The sequence below is a fragment of the Papio anubis genome, chromosome 15, assembly GCF_008728515.1.
Source record: "Papio anubis isolate 15944 chromosome 15, Panubis1.0, whole genome shotgun sequence".
Lineage (NCBI taxonomy): Eukaryota > Metazoa > Chordata > Mammalia > Primates > Cercopithecidae > Papio > Papio anubis.
In genome coordinates this window covers 30,375,048-30,392,619 of record NC_044990.1, presented here as the reverse complement: position 1 = coordinate 30,392,619, position 17,572 = coordinate 30,375,048, and the positions used below count along the sequence as shown (strand labels likewise).

Genomic DNA, 17,572 nt, shown 5'->3' with positions numbered 1-17,572 from the left:
GAGAATGTTGCTCTGATGGTGTCTGCGATCATCTCCACCCGAGCTTTTAAAAACCATAGTGCTTTTGCTAAGTTTGAGCTCAGAAGGGCTTGCCAGTAAAATAGTCTATTTAATTAAAAAAAAAAAAGGACCAAGATAGTACTAAGTGTCCCATGATATTACTAAGTGTCGTTCTAATTGGAGAACTATCCCCCTCCATTCATTTTTCCTTTTTTCACTGGTATTGACTGCAGACTTGGTTTTTATATAGTATTCTAAAGCTGTAACAAGCAAAACAAAATAACAAACAAACATCATTATTTTTGGATTTTTAACATACACTTTTTTTTTTTTAAGTCAGAAGGCTTGTCAACTGCCTAGGTGCTCTAGAGGCAATGCAAGTGCTTCCACAGAGAAGAGGCAGAAGAAACAGAGGTGGGAAAAGGTGCAGGGTGCAGTCTAGGAGACAGCGCTCTTATCCTGCTTCAAGGGGCCCGCTTCACTGCAGTGGGCTCTCTCAGGACAATTTTCTTCTTTTTTTTTCTACAGTTAAATTGGCAGGATAGATCTTCAGTAACTTAAAATGGTTACTTTAAATTTTTAGAAGATTTAGGCTTAACTGTAAGCCCTTTAGACTCTTAAAGTCATGTCTTTAGCTAGAAAATGAAGAATTAAAGTAGACTATCTCTAAGGTCTCTTGTACTCTCTAATTCAATGAGAAAACCCTCTTACTAATTTCATCATGTATGATGAGTGGAAAATAATGAATGAATATAAATGCATACTTATGCAAGGGCATCTTATTTTATATTTGATATGGATAAATAAGACTACTTATGATTTTACTGTAATACAAGGTGCTGGGAGGACTGGGAAGACAAGCTAACCCGCAGATCCTCCTGTAAGTCACTAAAATTAGCGAAATGCTGCAGAGCACTGTGTTTACATCTGGGGGCAGCTTTCAATGAGCCAACACTAAAGAGATAACATAGATTTGCCCCCACACCTCCACAGCACACTGAGGGGTAGTAACCTATATCCTGGGTTATTGGGCAGGTCTGACGAGCAGCTAGCTGAGCAACTGGGCAACTGGGAATATCTGCCTATTGGGTAAAGTGACTTGGCTCTTCCCGGAAAATGAAACCTTCTGGACCCATGGACTCACTCAACTCCTGTAAATATACCAGCTTGGGACAGAAAGTGAATCCTGAGCCCTTATACTCCTGGGTAAGTCTCAAGTAAATGAGCAGACAGAAGGTTTGTTCTGAGAGCACCTATTTTAAAGGCACATAACCTAGAAATTAGAAAGAACACAGAGATGAATTCTTTGTGTGTATTTTCTCTTCTCCTGTCTCACAGGATAACACAAATCTCTCGGTGGCAAAGGAGAGCTTTTACTACTCGTCATGGACTATATTCTAAACCAGCAGAAACTAGAGCAACCCGAGTGATGGCTGCGGCACTGAGTGCAGGGCTCAGATTAGACTCTCGCTTTAACCTGAAGCGGTCCTCAGGCTGCAGGAACTTACTCTTCATCTGTGATGGCCTCGTGGCAGCTGTCACAGACCCTCACTTCAAACTCGAAGCCCATCAGGGGGATGGAGGAGCGCTTGGAGCTGCATTTGCCGCAGACAGCCTTCCCACACTTGCGGCAGTGGTGCTGGAGGAGGGAGAGAAAATAGATACTCATCATGGCTCCCTTAGCTCCTGAGGCCCCCGCACCTCACCCCTCCTGGCAGAGGGAGGTGTGATCAACTGCATCCAGGTGAGGATGCTGAACAAGAGTGCCTCAGAACTAAAGGGAACACACTAGATGTGTTCTTTTTTGGGGCTCTGTTTATTCAACAAGGACTGTTGGGTAACACACCTGACAGGGACACCTCCCCACTCTCTTGCTTTTCCCTACTCTTGGTCCTTTCCAATGATCATACTAGGAACTACAGAGGAACCACCCAGGGGCCAGGTGATCTTAAAGCAAGGTATCTGAGAAACTGACCTCTCAGGAGATTATGCTGCTGGATGAAGGAGAACATGCAGGAAACCTGATTCAATCTGCTGACTTTGGCCATGGTATAAGCCTAGGTGACCTAACATTTTATTTCCTTGGGGAAGACCAAACTGAACCATGGACTCAGATTGAGAATGCTGTATTATAAGTAGATCTACATAACCAAACGTAATCAGAAGGAGGGAAAGTAAAATAAGGAGAGAGAAACACCATTTATATAATTTATATAATTTCACGGTCTGGTATCCATACGAACTAAGCATGACACCTCTAATTGTAAGGTGTATTGCAACAGAGGCCACTAGAATTCTAACATCACATCCCTAACTGCTTACTGGGAACCAGCCACTACAGAAACTGAATCCAGCAGGAATGAGCTACGGTAGACAGACAGAGTGAATCACTGCGCAATCACAAGGTGACTCCAGGATCACCATTTACCCTCACCACAACTCCCGCCCAGGGCTGTGATTTCTTCTAAGATCACATGGTTGAGCTATTTCCACACAATTACATTTTGATGAAGCATCCATATCACTCACCTGTCTTAGACCAATTTTCTTACTGTCCCACATTTGCTTGAAGTTCCAGAAGAAAGGCTGATCACACTTTTGGCAGGAATCACTGTCCAACCATTCAGGGGTCTTGTCAAATAAAGCACAGAACAGGTCAGTGTGGGCAGCAGTGAGGACAATGGAACCACTGACCCTGATGAAACTTACGGAGCAATCAGGATGTGTTTATAAGAGGTGTGATTTCTCAGTCAATCATTCAAAAAATATTTACCGAATGTCTATTCTGTGGCAGGCCCTGGGGATGGGATGTAGTGGTGAATAAGAATCTCCACCATCATGAAAATATGATTAATAATTATTTACATAAGCATAAGTGTGTGACGGCCCAAGAGGGAGAAGCACAGAGTGCTTTGGCAGAGGGATCACAGGAGCCTCTGACCCAGGCTGAGGTTCTCAGACAAATAAGACAACTGAGACCTGGGGATGGATGGAGCGCAGATGGGGAAAACGAGGGATGAGGCTGGAGGGGGCAGGATTAATGTTTGTTTGTGAAACAATTTCTCGAATACCAACTTATCACCATTAAAATTATGTAGTAAAAACAAATAAATATTTAAAGACATGGAACATGTTCAATATATAATAAACTAACACAAAACCCCCGGGTTATTGAACAGTATCATAGCACAGAGTTAAGACAGACTAGGAGAAGATATTTATAAAGTTTGTAACTAACAACTCCTGCAAATTACTGTATACAAAGAACCCCTGGAAAATCAGTATGGAAATCACAAGAAACAGTTGAGAAATGGGCAGAAGATACAAAAGATATGAGCATGCAGTTCACAGTCAGGGAAGTCTGAATGGCTAACATATATGAAGAGAGGCTCAAATTTACTGTTAAGCAGAGAATGCAAATAAAAATGAGATACTATTTTACCTCTGTCTCCAAAAGGGCAAAACCAGAAAGGGAGGGAACAATTGCTACTGGTGAGGATGTGCAGTGTCAGAAAAGTCCCTGTTCTCCATTAGAAGTATAAATGAGTACAGCTGTTTGGTTGCATTTAGCAAAATCAAGAATATACCTTCAACTGATCCCACTCATGGGTTTATGGCCCTGAGAGTCTCACACAGTGCAGGTCTGTGAGGGGACACATACAAGAAGGTCATCTGGGCATTGTGTGTGGTACCAGGGAGTCTGTGCCAGTCTACATGCCCTTTGCTTGGGAAACAGAGAAGTAAAATGTGACCGGTACACATGATGGGGTCCTGTGCAGAAGCACCACAAGAAACAGCACGATGGTAGAGCTCAAAAGGGTTCAATGGCAAAAGTTGGAACTAGAACTAGACTTACAGTACATCAGTTACATAAACTTTTTTTTTTTTTTGAAACAGTCTTGCTGTGTTGCCCAGGCTGGAATACAGTGGTGTGATCTTGGCTCACTGCAACCTTCGCCTCCCAGGTTCATGCAATTCTCGTGCCTCAGCCTCCTGAGAAGCTGAGATTACAGGCGTCTGCCACCATACCTGGCTAATTTTTTTTGTATTGTTAGTAGAAACAGGGTTTCGTCATGTTGGCCAGGCTGGTCTCGAACTCCTGACCTCAAGTGATCCACCCGCCTCGGCCTCCCAAAAGCTGGGATTACAGGCATGAGCCACCGCGCCCGGCTGAGTTATGTAAACTTTAAAACACACACACACACACACACACACACACACACCCCTTTTATAAGGAAGCATGTGTGTTCAGGACACACATTAAATGCATCACAGTGGGTATCCATGAGGAGGCATTTGGGAGTTAAGGACCGATAAAGCGGAAAAAAAATAAATCAGCATGTTTGTGATTCTATTTTTTGTTAAAAAAAGAAAAAAGTCTTACATACGTGTTATGTGTAGAGAAAAATGTTAGGAAGGATGTATGCCAACATGTTCAGAGTGCTATTTCTGGGTGGTGGTAGTATGAGTAACTGACATCTTTTCTATTTACTAATGAGCACTTTGTAACTTTTCTACCAAGAATATTATATACAATATATACATTTAAAAAATGCTAAAAGTTAACAAAACAAAAATGGATTTTCTTAACTGTGTAAGACACCTGTTCAACCTATGAGATGTCGCTCGATCTACATCCAGCTACTCAAGGTCTTCCATCGTCTGCCCTTATCTTTCAGCTAGCTGCCATCCTCTCATCTGACTGCTGCTCTAAACTGCTCATGAGCACGAATGCACCGCATCAACCTATCGTGTTCACCTTGTCCTTACTTTTGCTGTTTCTTGGCCTACAAAGCCCAGGTGCTTCTGCTCAGAGCATATCCAGACCCTGTTGATCCTTCAGCACAATGTTCCTCCATCAATCCTTCACTGAGAACATTAGCCAATGATGACTCCATTCCTTCTAAAATACCCAGCACTGATGCTCTAGCATATATCAACTATAATTTCACGATTTATACCATTTAATAGAATTCTGAAGTTTCCTCCTATAAGCCTTTTCTTTCGGAAAGTCTGTCAGTACTTCAGGTTAGAGACGATTTCATTATATGTCGCAGACCTCCCAAGGTGAGCATCACACAGCACTTATCGTAACTAGGAAGCAGCTCCATAGAGGCTAAGATTAAAACAAAAATCTCAGGAAATTTATGTTTATAAAAATGATACTTGCAAAAAAAATGAATGGAACAATCTCCATTGCTTATTTAGAGTGTTGACTCACTAAGATTTTAAATTAGTCAATAGTATTGGGTGCCTTTATATCTGCACATCAAGAGGCTCATAAACAAGGTTGCTCAAAGAACTGCCCATCAACCACTTGGTTTCATCTCTGGACACCACACTGTTATCCTCCTTTGGCCTCTGTCCATAAAGGGTCCAGGCTGCATGCGCCAAGGGAAAAGAATCGGGTCCTTCTCCCCTCCCCTGGTTTGGTTAGGTGGGTCCAGAAAGAAGTCAGGAAAGACCAGGTGTGACTGTCCCTAACCCAAAGCAGGCTGCCATGCAGAACCCAACCCAGGACATAATCACCAGCCATGCGGGAACATGGTTAGCATGACTGGCACTCATTGCAAACATCTCCAGCCTTCGTATTAATGGTGCCAAGTATAGTTTTCAAAAGCAATGTTCTACAATTCCCCACCTTCTAACAGTAATGATCATTTTGATTAGTTACTAATAGAATTCCCATGGACTTACGATCTGAGCAAATAAAGCTTTAATCTTCTTAAGCATATAATTACTGGCATTTGAAAAAGGCATTACATTGTAGGTAATAGCAACTACTCTCTTGAAATGAGACTGGGGTGAGGGCATGGAAAGAAGGTAGGAGACTTTTGTCTTTTTAAAGTGTTTCTTTTCTATGTAATTCTTGTATCCTGCAAGAAATTAATTATAAGAATATGCATTGTCAAAGGGAAAGTCTACCCAGAATAATTCTAATGTAATGGGAAAATGGTTAACTTCAAAGTACTTGTCAAAGGAGATATGCAGGAAACATATTTGTTAAGATGCTCAAAGATTAAAGTGAAAGCTCATAAAAAAGAATGTTCTGATAACATGTAAATATGTGCTAAAAAACTAAGGATATATTTATATCTGGAGAACTATTTAGAACATGACTTACAAAGTACAAAATAATTATTTCTAGTATTTCTATTAATACCAAACTAAGGATTCTTGCTTCATCTTAGCCACTATTTTCTTCCATGACATAAATCACGTGAGTCCTGTTTTTGTAGGGCATTGTATACCACAGGACTAATCACCAGGAAGTAGATGATTTCTTTTCCTAACCTGTACTTTTGCTGTGAATGGTGTAACAGATTTAAACAGCTTAGTCTCAGTCAAAATTCTTATGAAATCTCCATCACAGGAATGTTACATGCCAACTTGTGAGGGGGGGCAAAAAGAAACTCAACCCAAACAACTCCTTTTATGCTATAATTCTTTGACGTTACATGCCTTATTTCATGGTTTAATCATAAAGGAATAAGAAATAAGCAGGAAGGGAGGAGGGCCAGAACCACAAGGCCCACCCCACCCTGCTGTGCCACCTACCTCCTGCCTCTCCACGTCCATGTTCCAGACGACAATCCCACCATCACCGCCACAGGAGATCAGCTGTCGCGTGTGCTGCGCATAGGAGAGGGCCTGGACTTTGTCGCTGTGAAAGAAACCAAGGGTTAGTGACAGTTTAGGAGAACAAATGCAAGGCCTCGCTGCAGAAACCTCGGCAAAGTCAGCCAATGTGCTCACTCACTCTGAGCCCCAAGTGTAGATCTTAGAAACCTGATGGAATTTTCAGCATGCTAAAGCTCAGAAGAGTATCCGGGATTTAAAATAAGTCTGAATGCTCCTTGACACGTTCAGGCCCCAGGAAGAGGTAATCTGTCAGTTACAACACTTAAGGAAAAAAGCTGATTGTTGAATGGACTAACTTCTTACTGGTTCTCTCCTTCCTCAAGTAATTAAAATCTATAGCATATGTTCATTTTATATTTGTTCAAGAGTCATGATTTTCCCTTTTACAAAATTATCCTTGAAGAGTTTTGGAGGTCATCCGTTGAGATGCCCACCGGATTTACCTGACACAGCCAGGTAAACTGTGTTGCCTCAGGTGTGTACCTCACAAGTGGCTTAGGACCAGCCGTGCGTTTTCTTGGCTCCCAGAGTGAATCCATAGTAGTAACAGACCTGAATTTCACAGGCTCTCCATTTCTCTAGTTTTTACTCTCTCTCTCTCCTGATTCTGTTTTATTTTTCTTTCTAGTTTGTGCAGGGCTGACAAGTTATTCCTTCTTGGCAGCAAAGATGATGGAGAATTTAGTTTTATGGTCTGAGTGATTGTTAACAATGGATTACAGAGATCTGTCTTTGTTGGGTGAGAGAATAGGGTATATAGTTTCTTGGGTTTTTTTTTTTTTTGGTATGGTTGTCTATTTTGAGCTCAAATCAATGAAGAATTTTGTTTCTACTGGGAAGGAGAACAGCTCTTTGGTATCTGGACTGGTGATTTTTTGTGTGTTTCTGTTTATTCTTGATCTGTGGCTGAAGTTGAAAACCTAAAGCTATTAAGCTCTGTCTATGTGTTTATAATCCAGAAGAGCCTTCACCTCTTGCTGTGTGTGGAATGCTTTCCTATTTCCAGAGGGTGTCAATAAATGGGATTATGATACCTTTTAAATTAAAAGAACTTGTTCTGATTGTCTGATAGAGATAAACAAGTGCTTTTCTAAATTGAGTCCTCCTAAAATCACAGAACATCAAACCTCTAATATTGTGAACCGGCTAGACTTAAACATACAAATTCTTTTAACAGAAACTGCTAGCCAATTCAGTAATATTTTAAGAATCCAAGTTCATACAATTAAGTTTCATTTGGCAAATGAGACTAGTAACATAGGTTTTAAAATGTTACATCTTTCTCTGATTTATTAGTGTTGAACAGAATACAAGTGTGCATTTTATTTTTATTTACCCTAAATTTATTCAGGATAGCTGGTCAAATGAGCTCATACATAATGTTTAAGATTATTAAAAATATAAATTGTGTTCAGCTGAATTGAAGAATTATTCTGACAAACTTTTTTATATGAATAGCAATATTTTGTAGCATATCAACTTAAAGATAATTTCCAAGATCCTTAGGTAACAAAATGGACTAATGTTAACCTGAGCTAATCAATAACCATTGGATACTTAGATAATGTCTACATAAGAATACTGTGATTTTGTATAAAGCATAATATTAAGTTTACATATGTTTGCTTCTTATTTTTCTATGCTATAGCGAGGCTATACCTTTGAGTTGTGTCAATACATGAGTTCATTTTTTGCCACTTTAAGGGAATGTAAAAGTGCCTTATGTCACTATGGAAATTTCAGTAATGCGTGTTCATGAGTTCTGCTAGTCTGCTAAAATGATTATATGGGATGATTTATCCATATCCTCCCTCCTCCTAATTTTCTCTGTGAAATATAAATTAGTTTCTTTGGTTAATTATTATAATTTAAATGGGTGGTTGAGATTATGCCAGGAGCATTAATGAAAAAGAAATACGATGGTTTTTGTTTTTCGAAGAAAAACAGGTTAGCTTTGTATCAAAGCAGTGGTTCTTGAACTTTTTGGTCTCACAATCCCTTTATACTCTTAAAACTTATTTGAGGACACCAAAGAGCTTTGGTTTAATAAGTGACAATGATCAATGTTTACTGTATTTGGAAATAAAACTGAGAAATTTTAAAAACATTAATTCATTTGAAAACAGCAATGATGAATCCATTTCATTTTAACATGTCACATATTTTGTAAAAAAAAAAAAAAAAGACATTTTCCAAAACAAAAAATTATGATGAGAAAAATGACATTCTTTAATATTTTTGCAAGTCTTTCTAATATCTGACTTAATAGGAGAGCTGGATAATCATCTTTCTGTATATATCATAATCATAATATCACTTCTTATAGCTTCTGGAAAACTCCACTGTATACTTTTGAGAGAATGAAGATGAAAAGGGCAATACTAAAGTGTCAATTTGTTCTGGAATATGAAAGAGAAAAATGAAGGACAAAACTTGGAAAGCGAGTTTTACTTGCTTTGGCTTATAATACTTTAGTCTGAAAAAAAGCTGTAAGATGCATTACAATTTTGGCTAAGTTCCCTCAGTTTTGATGGCTTGCTTCGTTAGTTTACTGATTAATGCCTACAATGTGAAAGGATATTCTTTACCTTCTGTGGAATCTGCCTAGCTAGCAGAGATTCTGTGTCTCACCAGAATTATTTTCAGTACTTTAATGTTGACTCGATTAATGCTCTTAAGAAAAAAAGAGAGAGAGAACAAGAAGTACTCACGTGTGAAAAGAATTTTAAATTATTTAAAATTGTGTTATCATCTATGCTTATTTTTAAATGTTTTACTGCTTTAATTATACAGATAACCAGGTATTGCTTCTTAAGCAGCCGTGCTCGTATCTTACCCCACTTAAAATTCCCTTGACAACTCTTGTTAGAAATAAAGCCTGAAGTAACAAATAAAATGAACACTCTGACAGTTGATTTCTCAGCAAGGCAAAGTTTACTTCTGCAGAAGGGTGCTGCTGGTTAGTCTGGTCACCACAAGAGCACACCGAACAAAGGAAAACAGTGGCTTTATCCCTAACGCATTGGCTCCCACTGCTGTGTCCAGTCTCCATTGGCTAGAGTTGGCCTGCACAATCTAAGCTGAACTCGGTTGGCTAACTTGAGAAGTGCAGGGATGCGGTTACACTGGTGGGAAAACAGTTTTGGCGGTGGGGGTAGGGGGCATTGCAACGGGAGGGGTGATTTACAGAGGGAGTAGCAGATGTGGAATGTGGGCTCTATAGGTAAAGACTGAGAGGAAGGTTGTTTCCCAGGGCAAGGGAACACAGAGAGTAAGGAAGTCTGGCCTTGAGAGCAGGGAACAACGGACAAGGGAACTTAAACACGTTAACCTCTTTGAAGAAGAATGTCTTACTATATACAACCCTGGTTTTGCCTTTCCAAACTGAACCTCTGTTTTGAAAAAATAAAATTTTTAGGATGTGTTTTATGCCTGAAGATTTCCCAAGGAGGTCCTAGAAAATCATAAAGACTTGCTCCCTTGTCTTACAAAAAGAGAAATGTGGTGAGGTGCAGTGGCTCATGTCTGTAATCTCAGCACTTTGGGAAGCTGGGGCAGAAGGACTGCTTGAGCCAAGGAATTTGAGAGCAGCCTGGGCAGCATGGTGAGACCCTGTCTCTACAAAAATTTAAAAAATAGTCAGATGTGGTGGTACACGCCTATAGTCCTAGCTACTAGGGAGGCTGAGATCAGAGGATCACTTGAGCCTGAAAGGTTGAGGCTGCAGCAAGCTGTGATCATACCACTGCACTCCAGCCTGGGTGACACAGTGAGATCTTGTCTGAAAAAGGAAAAAAAATTTAAAAAAGAAATGCTATAAATAATTGCATTTGTTTGATGTGTTACTATTTTAAGAGTAAATGGGAATAATTGTCAGATCAGAAGAGATGCTCAGCCGGCCCTAGGTTAAGTGTCAGTAAGTAAAAAATTTTCTTAGTATTTCAGAAATTATATGTTTTATTGGAAGACTGGAGATTTCCTGATGTCATTATTGTCTATATGTTTTTACCCATGGGGAAATACTGATCACAATTCTTAGGAAATAGTTATATAGCATATCCCAATGGGGAATTTTACTTTCCCTCATTCTGATATCATTGGTCACAATTACAAATTAACCCTTAAGTTACAAAATCTCTATAATCTGTAGATAATTTCTGTATTATTCTGATCTTTGCCTGAAGGCCCTGCCATAGAGTTTGTGACTTCAATAAAGGATAGCCTCAGAGTTTCATGGAAAAGAACTATTTGTACTAGGTATTTTAAAATATTGATATTTCAAAGAACAGACTCTTTGGCACAGGCCGCTGAGCTGACATTGCTTAGATAATTTTTAAGCTGTGCCAGTGGATTGAGTCAGGATTTCCTTGGATTTCTGGACCCTTTTTAGTCTGAATGCAGATGGCTTCATGAATGTGAACGGCTAAACCAAGAACCATCAGAACAAGAATTAATTACAGTTCATTCATAGAACTGAATGAACAGAACAGGGAAATTCTATTGTGGTTATTTGTCTGGAATACTGTTGATGTTGTTTTAATGTTCTATTTTCTGGATATATGAGGATGCCTTTTCTCTTATTTTAAAGCTATCTCTAACCCACAATTTCGTAAACTCTGTTATTATAAGTTAAATCAAAACATTTAAGAAATGATACCCAATTCTCACTGACTGCCCAGAATTTAAGAAAACTGTTACAGAGACTCCTTAATTTTCATGGAAACACAGTTATTTGCATTGATTCAATGAGAATCTATTGGCAAGATATAACTGGGCAAATCAACTGTATAACCTGGAGTGTCATGTGTGAGAATGATGCTCACTGAATCAGATATGACTAGCCACTTTAAGAACTCATAGAGCCAACTTACAAAGCCTTCCCAGGAAAACTGGCCTGGTATCTGATTTGCAGGGTCCTGGCCTTACAACTGGTAAGGAAGGTACCAGGCCAAGAACCTAGCAAATGGTGGAAACTTTGAGGAATTCAACTGTTGCAAGTACTGTAGGTGAAATACAGTAGAGTTTCTTGAGCTTAGTTTTCTAGCCTTGGTATGGCAAATTTTAGAGGCTCTGAAAAGTCCAGTCCAGCGGTGGCTCACACCTGTAATCTCAGCACTTTGGGAGTTCAAGACCAGCCTGGTCAATGTGAAGAAACCCCATCTCTACTGAAAATACAAAAATTAGCTGGGCATGGTGGTGCATGCCTGTAATCCCAGCTACTTGGGAGGCTGAGGCAGGAGAATGGCTTGAACCTGGAGGTGGAGATGGCAGTGAGCCAAGATCACACCACTGCACTCCAGCCTAGGTGACACAGCGAGACTCTGTCTCAAAAGAAAGAAAGAAAGAAAAGAAAGAAAGAAAGAAAGAAAGAAAGAAAGAAAGAAAGAAAGAAAGAAAGAAAGAAAGAAAGAAAAGAAAAGTCCAGTGCAAGATTCTTTACAAAAACTTCCAGGTAGGAGTGAATTTTGTGGGCTTAACACAAAATTGTTGGATACTGTGTGGCTCTGGATTTGCAAAGCAAATATGAGTGGCCTATATGGTTCATTAAGACTCTTTACTCTACCAATATAAATAATCAGGACTAACCTCCTGAGACCAGCCTGGTTTTTTTTTTTTGTGATGAAGGATAATCACTGAGATTATTATGATCACAGGGGAGGAGGGGGGAAGCACCATCAGGTAAACTCAGAAAGACTTGAAATGGGTAAAAAGAGATCACTGGTCATCTTTTCAGCGGAACTTCAGGTGTTGTCTAGCACACTCTTCTGGGCTATCTGATTCTACAGGGGACTACATCTTTTAGTATTTTTACTAATCTACTTACAACTCTATAAAGAATACTGATATTATTGCAAACAAACCTTGTCCAGTGAAGACACACCTAATCCCACACCCCACCCTGCCCATGGGAGAAGCCAGCTGTGCGTCTGCTAACAAATTCATTTTCACATTCTCTGTTGCCTATGTATGTGTCTACTCTTTGGATTTTCCTTTGGACTGACTGTAACCTTTTACTCTGCCAGTTAGTTAATTATTAATTAATGCCTAATATAAAATCTTTGACATGTATTCATTTTGTAAAAAGCCAATTGGGTTTTCCCTATCTCTCCTGGTTGTTTTTTCACACTTTTTAAAGTATAGAATGCCACCACTGTGACACTCAAGGGCAAGAAAAATCTGTCTAGTTGCACAGATTCGTAATTGTATGATTTGAACTACATTTCATTTGTTGAGGCATCTTGATACACATCAATGATCTTGTAAAACCAAAATAAGCTACATAAGGAACTGCTTTGCCACTCATAGCTGGCAGCAACATTCAGCAACAAATACATAATTTATGGGACTCCAGTACTGTTAATATTCCAACATAGAAGAGTGAAACACAGTGATGAATGCTGGATTCCAAGTTTGACAATAAAGCTGCTCTAGACTTCTTGATTTAGGGATTCAAAATATAACCACCTTGCAGTTAAAAGCTAGGTGAGGGAACATGCCAGGTTTACAGGTTAAGGGTTATGAAGAATGAAAAGATACCTTCTAACATTTGTGTTTCAGCTGACATCACTGTAGCATTTATACTAGAAAGCATTTCAAAACTGGTCATTATTTCATGGACAAGCGCTACCATGTACTGCACTGCAAATGCTCTTACAAGTGCACAAAACCCCCACTTTTCACAACCACCAGGATCTGCCATCTATAAATACTACAGTTAGTGGGATGGCCTCATTTCCTTTCTCACCAGTCCTAGCAGCAACATATGTCTGTCAGGTCCAGCTATATAATTGGAGGGACTAGTGCAAAATGAAAATACAGAGTCCCTTTAAAAAACTTGATTAAGAATTACAAGATGGTGGCAGCAGCTCATTAAACCAAGTGTGAGGCCCTTCTAAGAATGGGGCCTTGTGTGACTGCACAGGTCACATGCCCATGAAGCCAGTCCTGTGTCTGATGATTAAGGGAGAGGGTAGAGAAGGCCTTACGTTTTTAGAGAAACAGATCTCAGACACAAGCTAACATCTGCCCAACAGTCAACTTAAGCCTTTCTTCATCCCTCAAGAGTAAGGGGAACTCAAATGTATAACATTGTTCATTTCTTTGATGAAAAGTTTAGGTTTTTTACTGGGCATCTAATTATGCTTCTACTACCAGAGATCTCACTCTCCTATACGCATAGGTCTTCCAAGCTCCAAGGACCAGAGAAGGCTGTGAGCAATCCACGCGAGTGAGGTCTCCCAGACAGTACTAGGTAGGGTCATCCCAAGCCAAAGCACGCTAAAAGGGATCTGCTTTCTCAGGGATCCTTGGCCCACTGCCAGGCTAAACCTGAACTCAGGGACCCCTGTTTGGGGGCACTGGTTTGAGCACCAGTGATGTTCTGCTGTTTGGTGGCAGGGTGAAGGTTTAGATTAGGCTCTCGTCCTCTGTCCACTTGTATTTCCTGAACCCACTGTATTTTAGTTCATGCTATTCTCTGTTCTGGGTAACCTCCTAATCCTGAGAACTATGAGAATCTCTTCATCTAACATCCAAACCAAGCGTGACCCCCCCGCACTGAGGCCTCCCGCTTTCCAGTAAAATTGGTGAACAGTGCCACCTTTGCCTGTTTTCATACTGGTAGCACATCTCCACAAAGGCAGGGCTATTTCCTAACTCACTTTTGTGTCCTGAGTATCTAACACAAAGTCTGGTATGTAGCTGGAGCTCAGTAAACATGTGTTGACTGAGTTTTGAATATATGTTAATATTTCCTTAGGAAATTCTACAAAGAGAAACAGTAGTCAGATCCCAAGGCAGGATTTTTGACTTGGAATTTTTATTAACAAGAGTAATCTTAACAACCGCCATTTACCAGGCCTGTACTCCTGGGCTGATTATTTTACATGCATTACATCATTTATATTTTTTGACAACCTTGTGAGGGTTTTTCCTTCCAATTTTGTCCTTATTTTAGAGATGAGAAAACTGAAGATCAGAGAGGTGCAGTGCCTTGCCTGAGGCTGCAGGCCATTGGCAGAAGGGCCAGTTCAAATACAGTTTGACCCGACTCAGAGGCCTGCACACTAATGACCACATTTTCCAGCCCTTCTGTCTTTGAGAAGATTCTACCTTCTATGAAAACTCTCATGGCTGGTATTTTGATCTATTATGTGTTTAGCTAAATAGTTAGAAATAAAAAAGACATCTCTTTCCCTCTATCCTAACAGTTCCCTAGCACCACAGTGGGAAATGCTCTTAAATCTCACAGATTTGAGCAGAAAGAAAGCTGTCATTTGTACTGATCCTTGTCCTCCTGTCCCCTAACCCAGAAGCTGAATGCAAGAATACTACTCCTTTTATAACTTTCAATGCAATTTACTCGATACAAGGGGAAAAAGCACAAATTCTCTCAATGTATATTTATTTACAAGTGGCCTATTTCTTTACCAAAAGGTTTTGAGAACTCTTATAACAAAATTCTCATGTGTGGTAAGAGCAGTAAGAGAGAAATCAAGAGCTTGGATTTTGGAAGGAAAAAGCAAATCCACAGACTGGAAGTGCCAGGGGCCCTGACTGTGGCCTAGCCTCACATAAGCCGCTGAATCCAGTCTTGGTAGAGGGTTCCAATATGAGGAGTAGCAAAGATCTTTATTGGTGCTTCAAGTCAGGTTATATTAAATCACCATCAAGTCTTAGAAGGATAGGAAAACACTACTAGAAAGAAAAATTATGGGCATGAAGTTGGTCATGAAATGACAGTATTATATAAGAATTTAAAAGGGATCTAAAAAGACCAAGTACCGTTATTAGCTATGACAAGGTAGGCATGGGACAATAAGTGTCCAGGTTTATGTTTCGGTAACAATCATCCAACTAGTAACTGGTGCTTGCAAACATAACTGGTCCCGGAATCTGGAGCCTTTTTTTTTTTTTGCCCTTCCTCCCACAGAGCTAGCACAGCACACAATCACGATCCACTTGCTACAGGGAATAAATACACCAGAATGCTTCCAATGCAGATAATACCATATAAAAGAATACTTTCTTAGCTTTTTTCCCTTGGACTTGGAAACAGTTTCACTGTCATCAATCACTTTCTTTGGTGCTAAAGCGTTCTCTGCTTTATGGGATTTTTACACACCAAATCGAGCTAGTTATAAAAATGTCACATTTTCTGTTGCTGAAGGATGGTAAGAAGCTGTGGAACTCAGAACAGAAGACATGTGCAGCTGTCCCTCAACAGAATGGCTGGACATTTCCATACCAAGGAAAGGCAGTCTCCCTATCCTGGGGAGGCCAGTCTGCTCTCCCCGGTTTCCAGGCTCAACAGTTATGTCCCCGATTTGGAACTCGGGCCACCATCAGTCACTCTGGGGGTGGAAGAAAAACCAGGAACTGTAGGAAAGCAAAGGGCAGCCTTGAGGCCTAAGCATCAGCAAACATCACCGGGCATGTTGGGGACCATGTGTTAGTCAATAAATGTTCACTTTAGTATCCCCAGTGCCTTACTGAGGGCTGGATATATCAAAGGTGCTAAGCAGCTCCCTGCTGGACTGAGTTAAGGTTTAGAGATCTAAGCTATCAGCTGGGGCTTAATATTGAATATTAATATTGAATACTTCACTATTCTCTTCTAAAAATGGTATCTGAGCTCTCTCTTTTATAGTGTTACTGCCAAGATTAAATGGAGTCTGTGTGTTTTGAAAGTTCTTTCACAAAATATTAGGTGCTACTCAAATACGAGAATCACTGGATGCCAGCAGCTGGCTTTCAGGATAAAGGAATGGTGGCTGCGAAAGTTGTTCCCTGCCTGCCTGAAAGTGGTCTCCTTTTCTGCCAGATGATCCCGAAACCTTCTTTCCATGCCATCTCACTACTTCCGGCGGCTCCAGAGGCTTCTCTATCCCCACCCTGGCATTCAGATCACTCTAACAGAGTGACACCGATTGATGCTGAGGAAGTTTCCTCTCCTGGCTCTGTGACACCAGAGCCACCACTCCCCGGGGTTAAAACCTGATGACAAGAAGTCCCTCATAGAGCTTACTTTACGTATTACTAAGCTTGAATTGAATAAAGCACCAGGCAAAGGCCTTCTGCCCTCCATCCTGTGTAAAGCCACTTCTGCCTAGTGGCTCCTGATCTCAGCAGCCTGCCTGCTTACCTGTGCAAGTTCTCAGGGCACGATTCTATCAGCATAACTCCAAGCAGGGTTTATTCCATTTTCTAAAAGGACAAGTCTGTACTTAGAAACTGGAAGACCTATTTGTTAAAGTTTTGTTTTTCTGGAACTGAGAGACTTCTCTAAACTTTATAGTTTTTCCTTTCTTAACAAACTATAGGGGTAAGTTTCCCAGACCCACATTTTCCATTCAGGTCAAGGGCCCTCTGCACACAGTGATGCTAGTGTTAAGCACTGCTGCAGTTCAGCATCTGGTGCATGAAATCGTGCAAGAGTGCTTGCAGTCTTCATTAACCACTGTGTACACATAAAACCAGTTAGGAGTTAAACTGAATGAGTCCAGTAAATATTAGTCATCTTCATTCAAAACCTGCATTTCGCTTCTCTGAGAAAGTCCAAGTTGGCAGGAATTATGTGGTAGATTAGATGATAATAGTGTTATTAAACACAACTGTGCTTTGGCTTCTTTCTTTTTTCTTTTTTTTTGAGACGGAGTCTTGCTCTGTTGCCCAGGCTGGAGTGCAATGGTGCAATCTCAGCTCACCGCAACCTCCACCTCCCGGGTTCAAGTGATTGTCCTGCCTCAGCCTCCCGAGTAGCTGAGATTACAGGCACGGGCCACTACGCCTGGCTACTTTCTGTATTCTTAGTAGAGACAGGGTTTCACCATGTTGGCCAGGCTCGTCTTGAACTCTTGACCTCGTGATCCACCTGCCTCAGCCTCCCAAAGTGCTGGGATTACAGGTGTGAGCCACCGCACCTGGCCCT

General features: G+C 40.5%; 1 protein-coding gene across 8 annotated transcripts in view; it reads right to left on the bottom strand.

Annotated features, from left to right (window-relative positions):
- Positions 1-17,572, bottom strand: part of WDFY2 (WD repeat and FYVE domain containing 2) — a 182,772-nt gene that overhangs the window by 8,823 nt on the left and 156,377 nt on the right. For all 8 annotated transcript variants that reach the window (XR_004178709.1, XR_002518374.2, XR_004178710.1 and 5 more), the window contains 3 exons: positions 6,559-6,664; positions 2,530-2,631; positions 1,509-1,639 (listed from right to left, as the gene is read on the bottom strand). Coding sequence is in view for 5 of the 8 variants with exons in the window: in XM_003913902.5 (XP_003913951.3) it covers positions 1,509-1,639; positions 2,530-2,631; positions 6,559-6,664 (339 nt within the window). In the remaining 3 variants the exon portion in view is untranslated. The remainder of the gene's footprint in view (positions 1-1,508; positions 1,640-2,529; positions 2,632-6,558; positions 6,665-17,572) is intronic.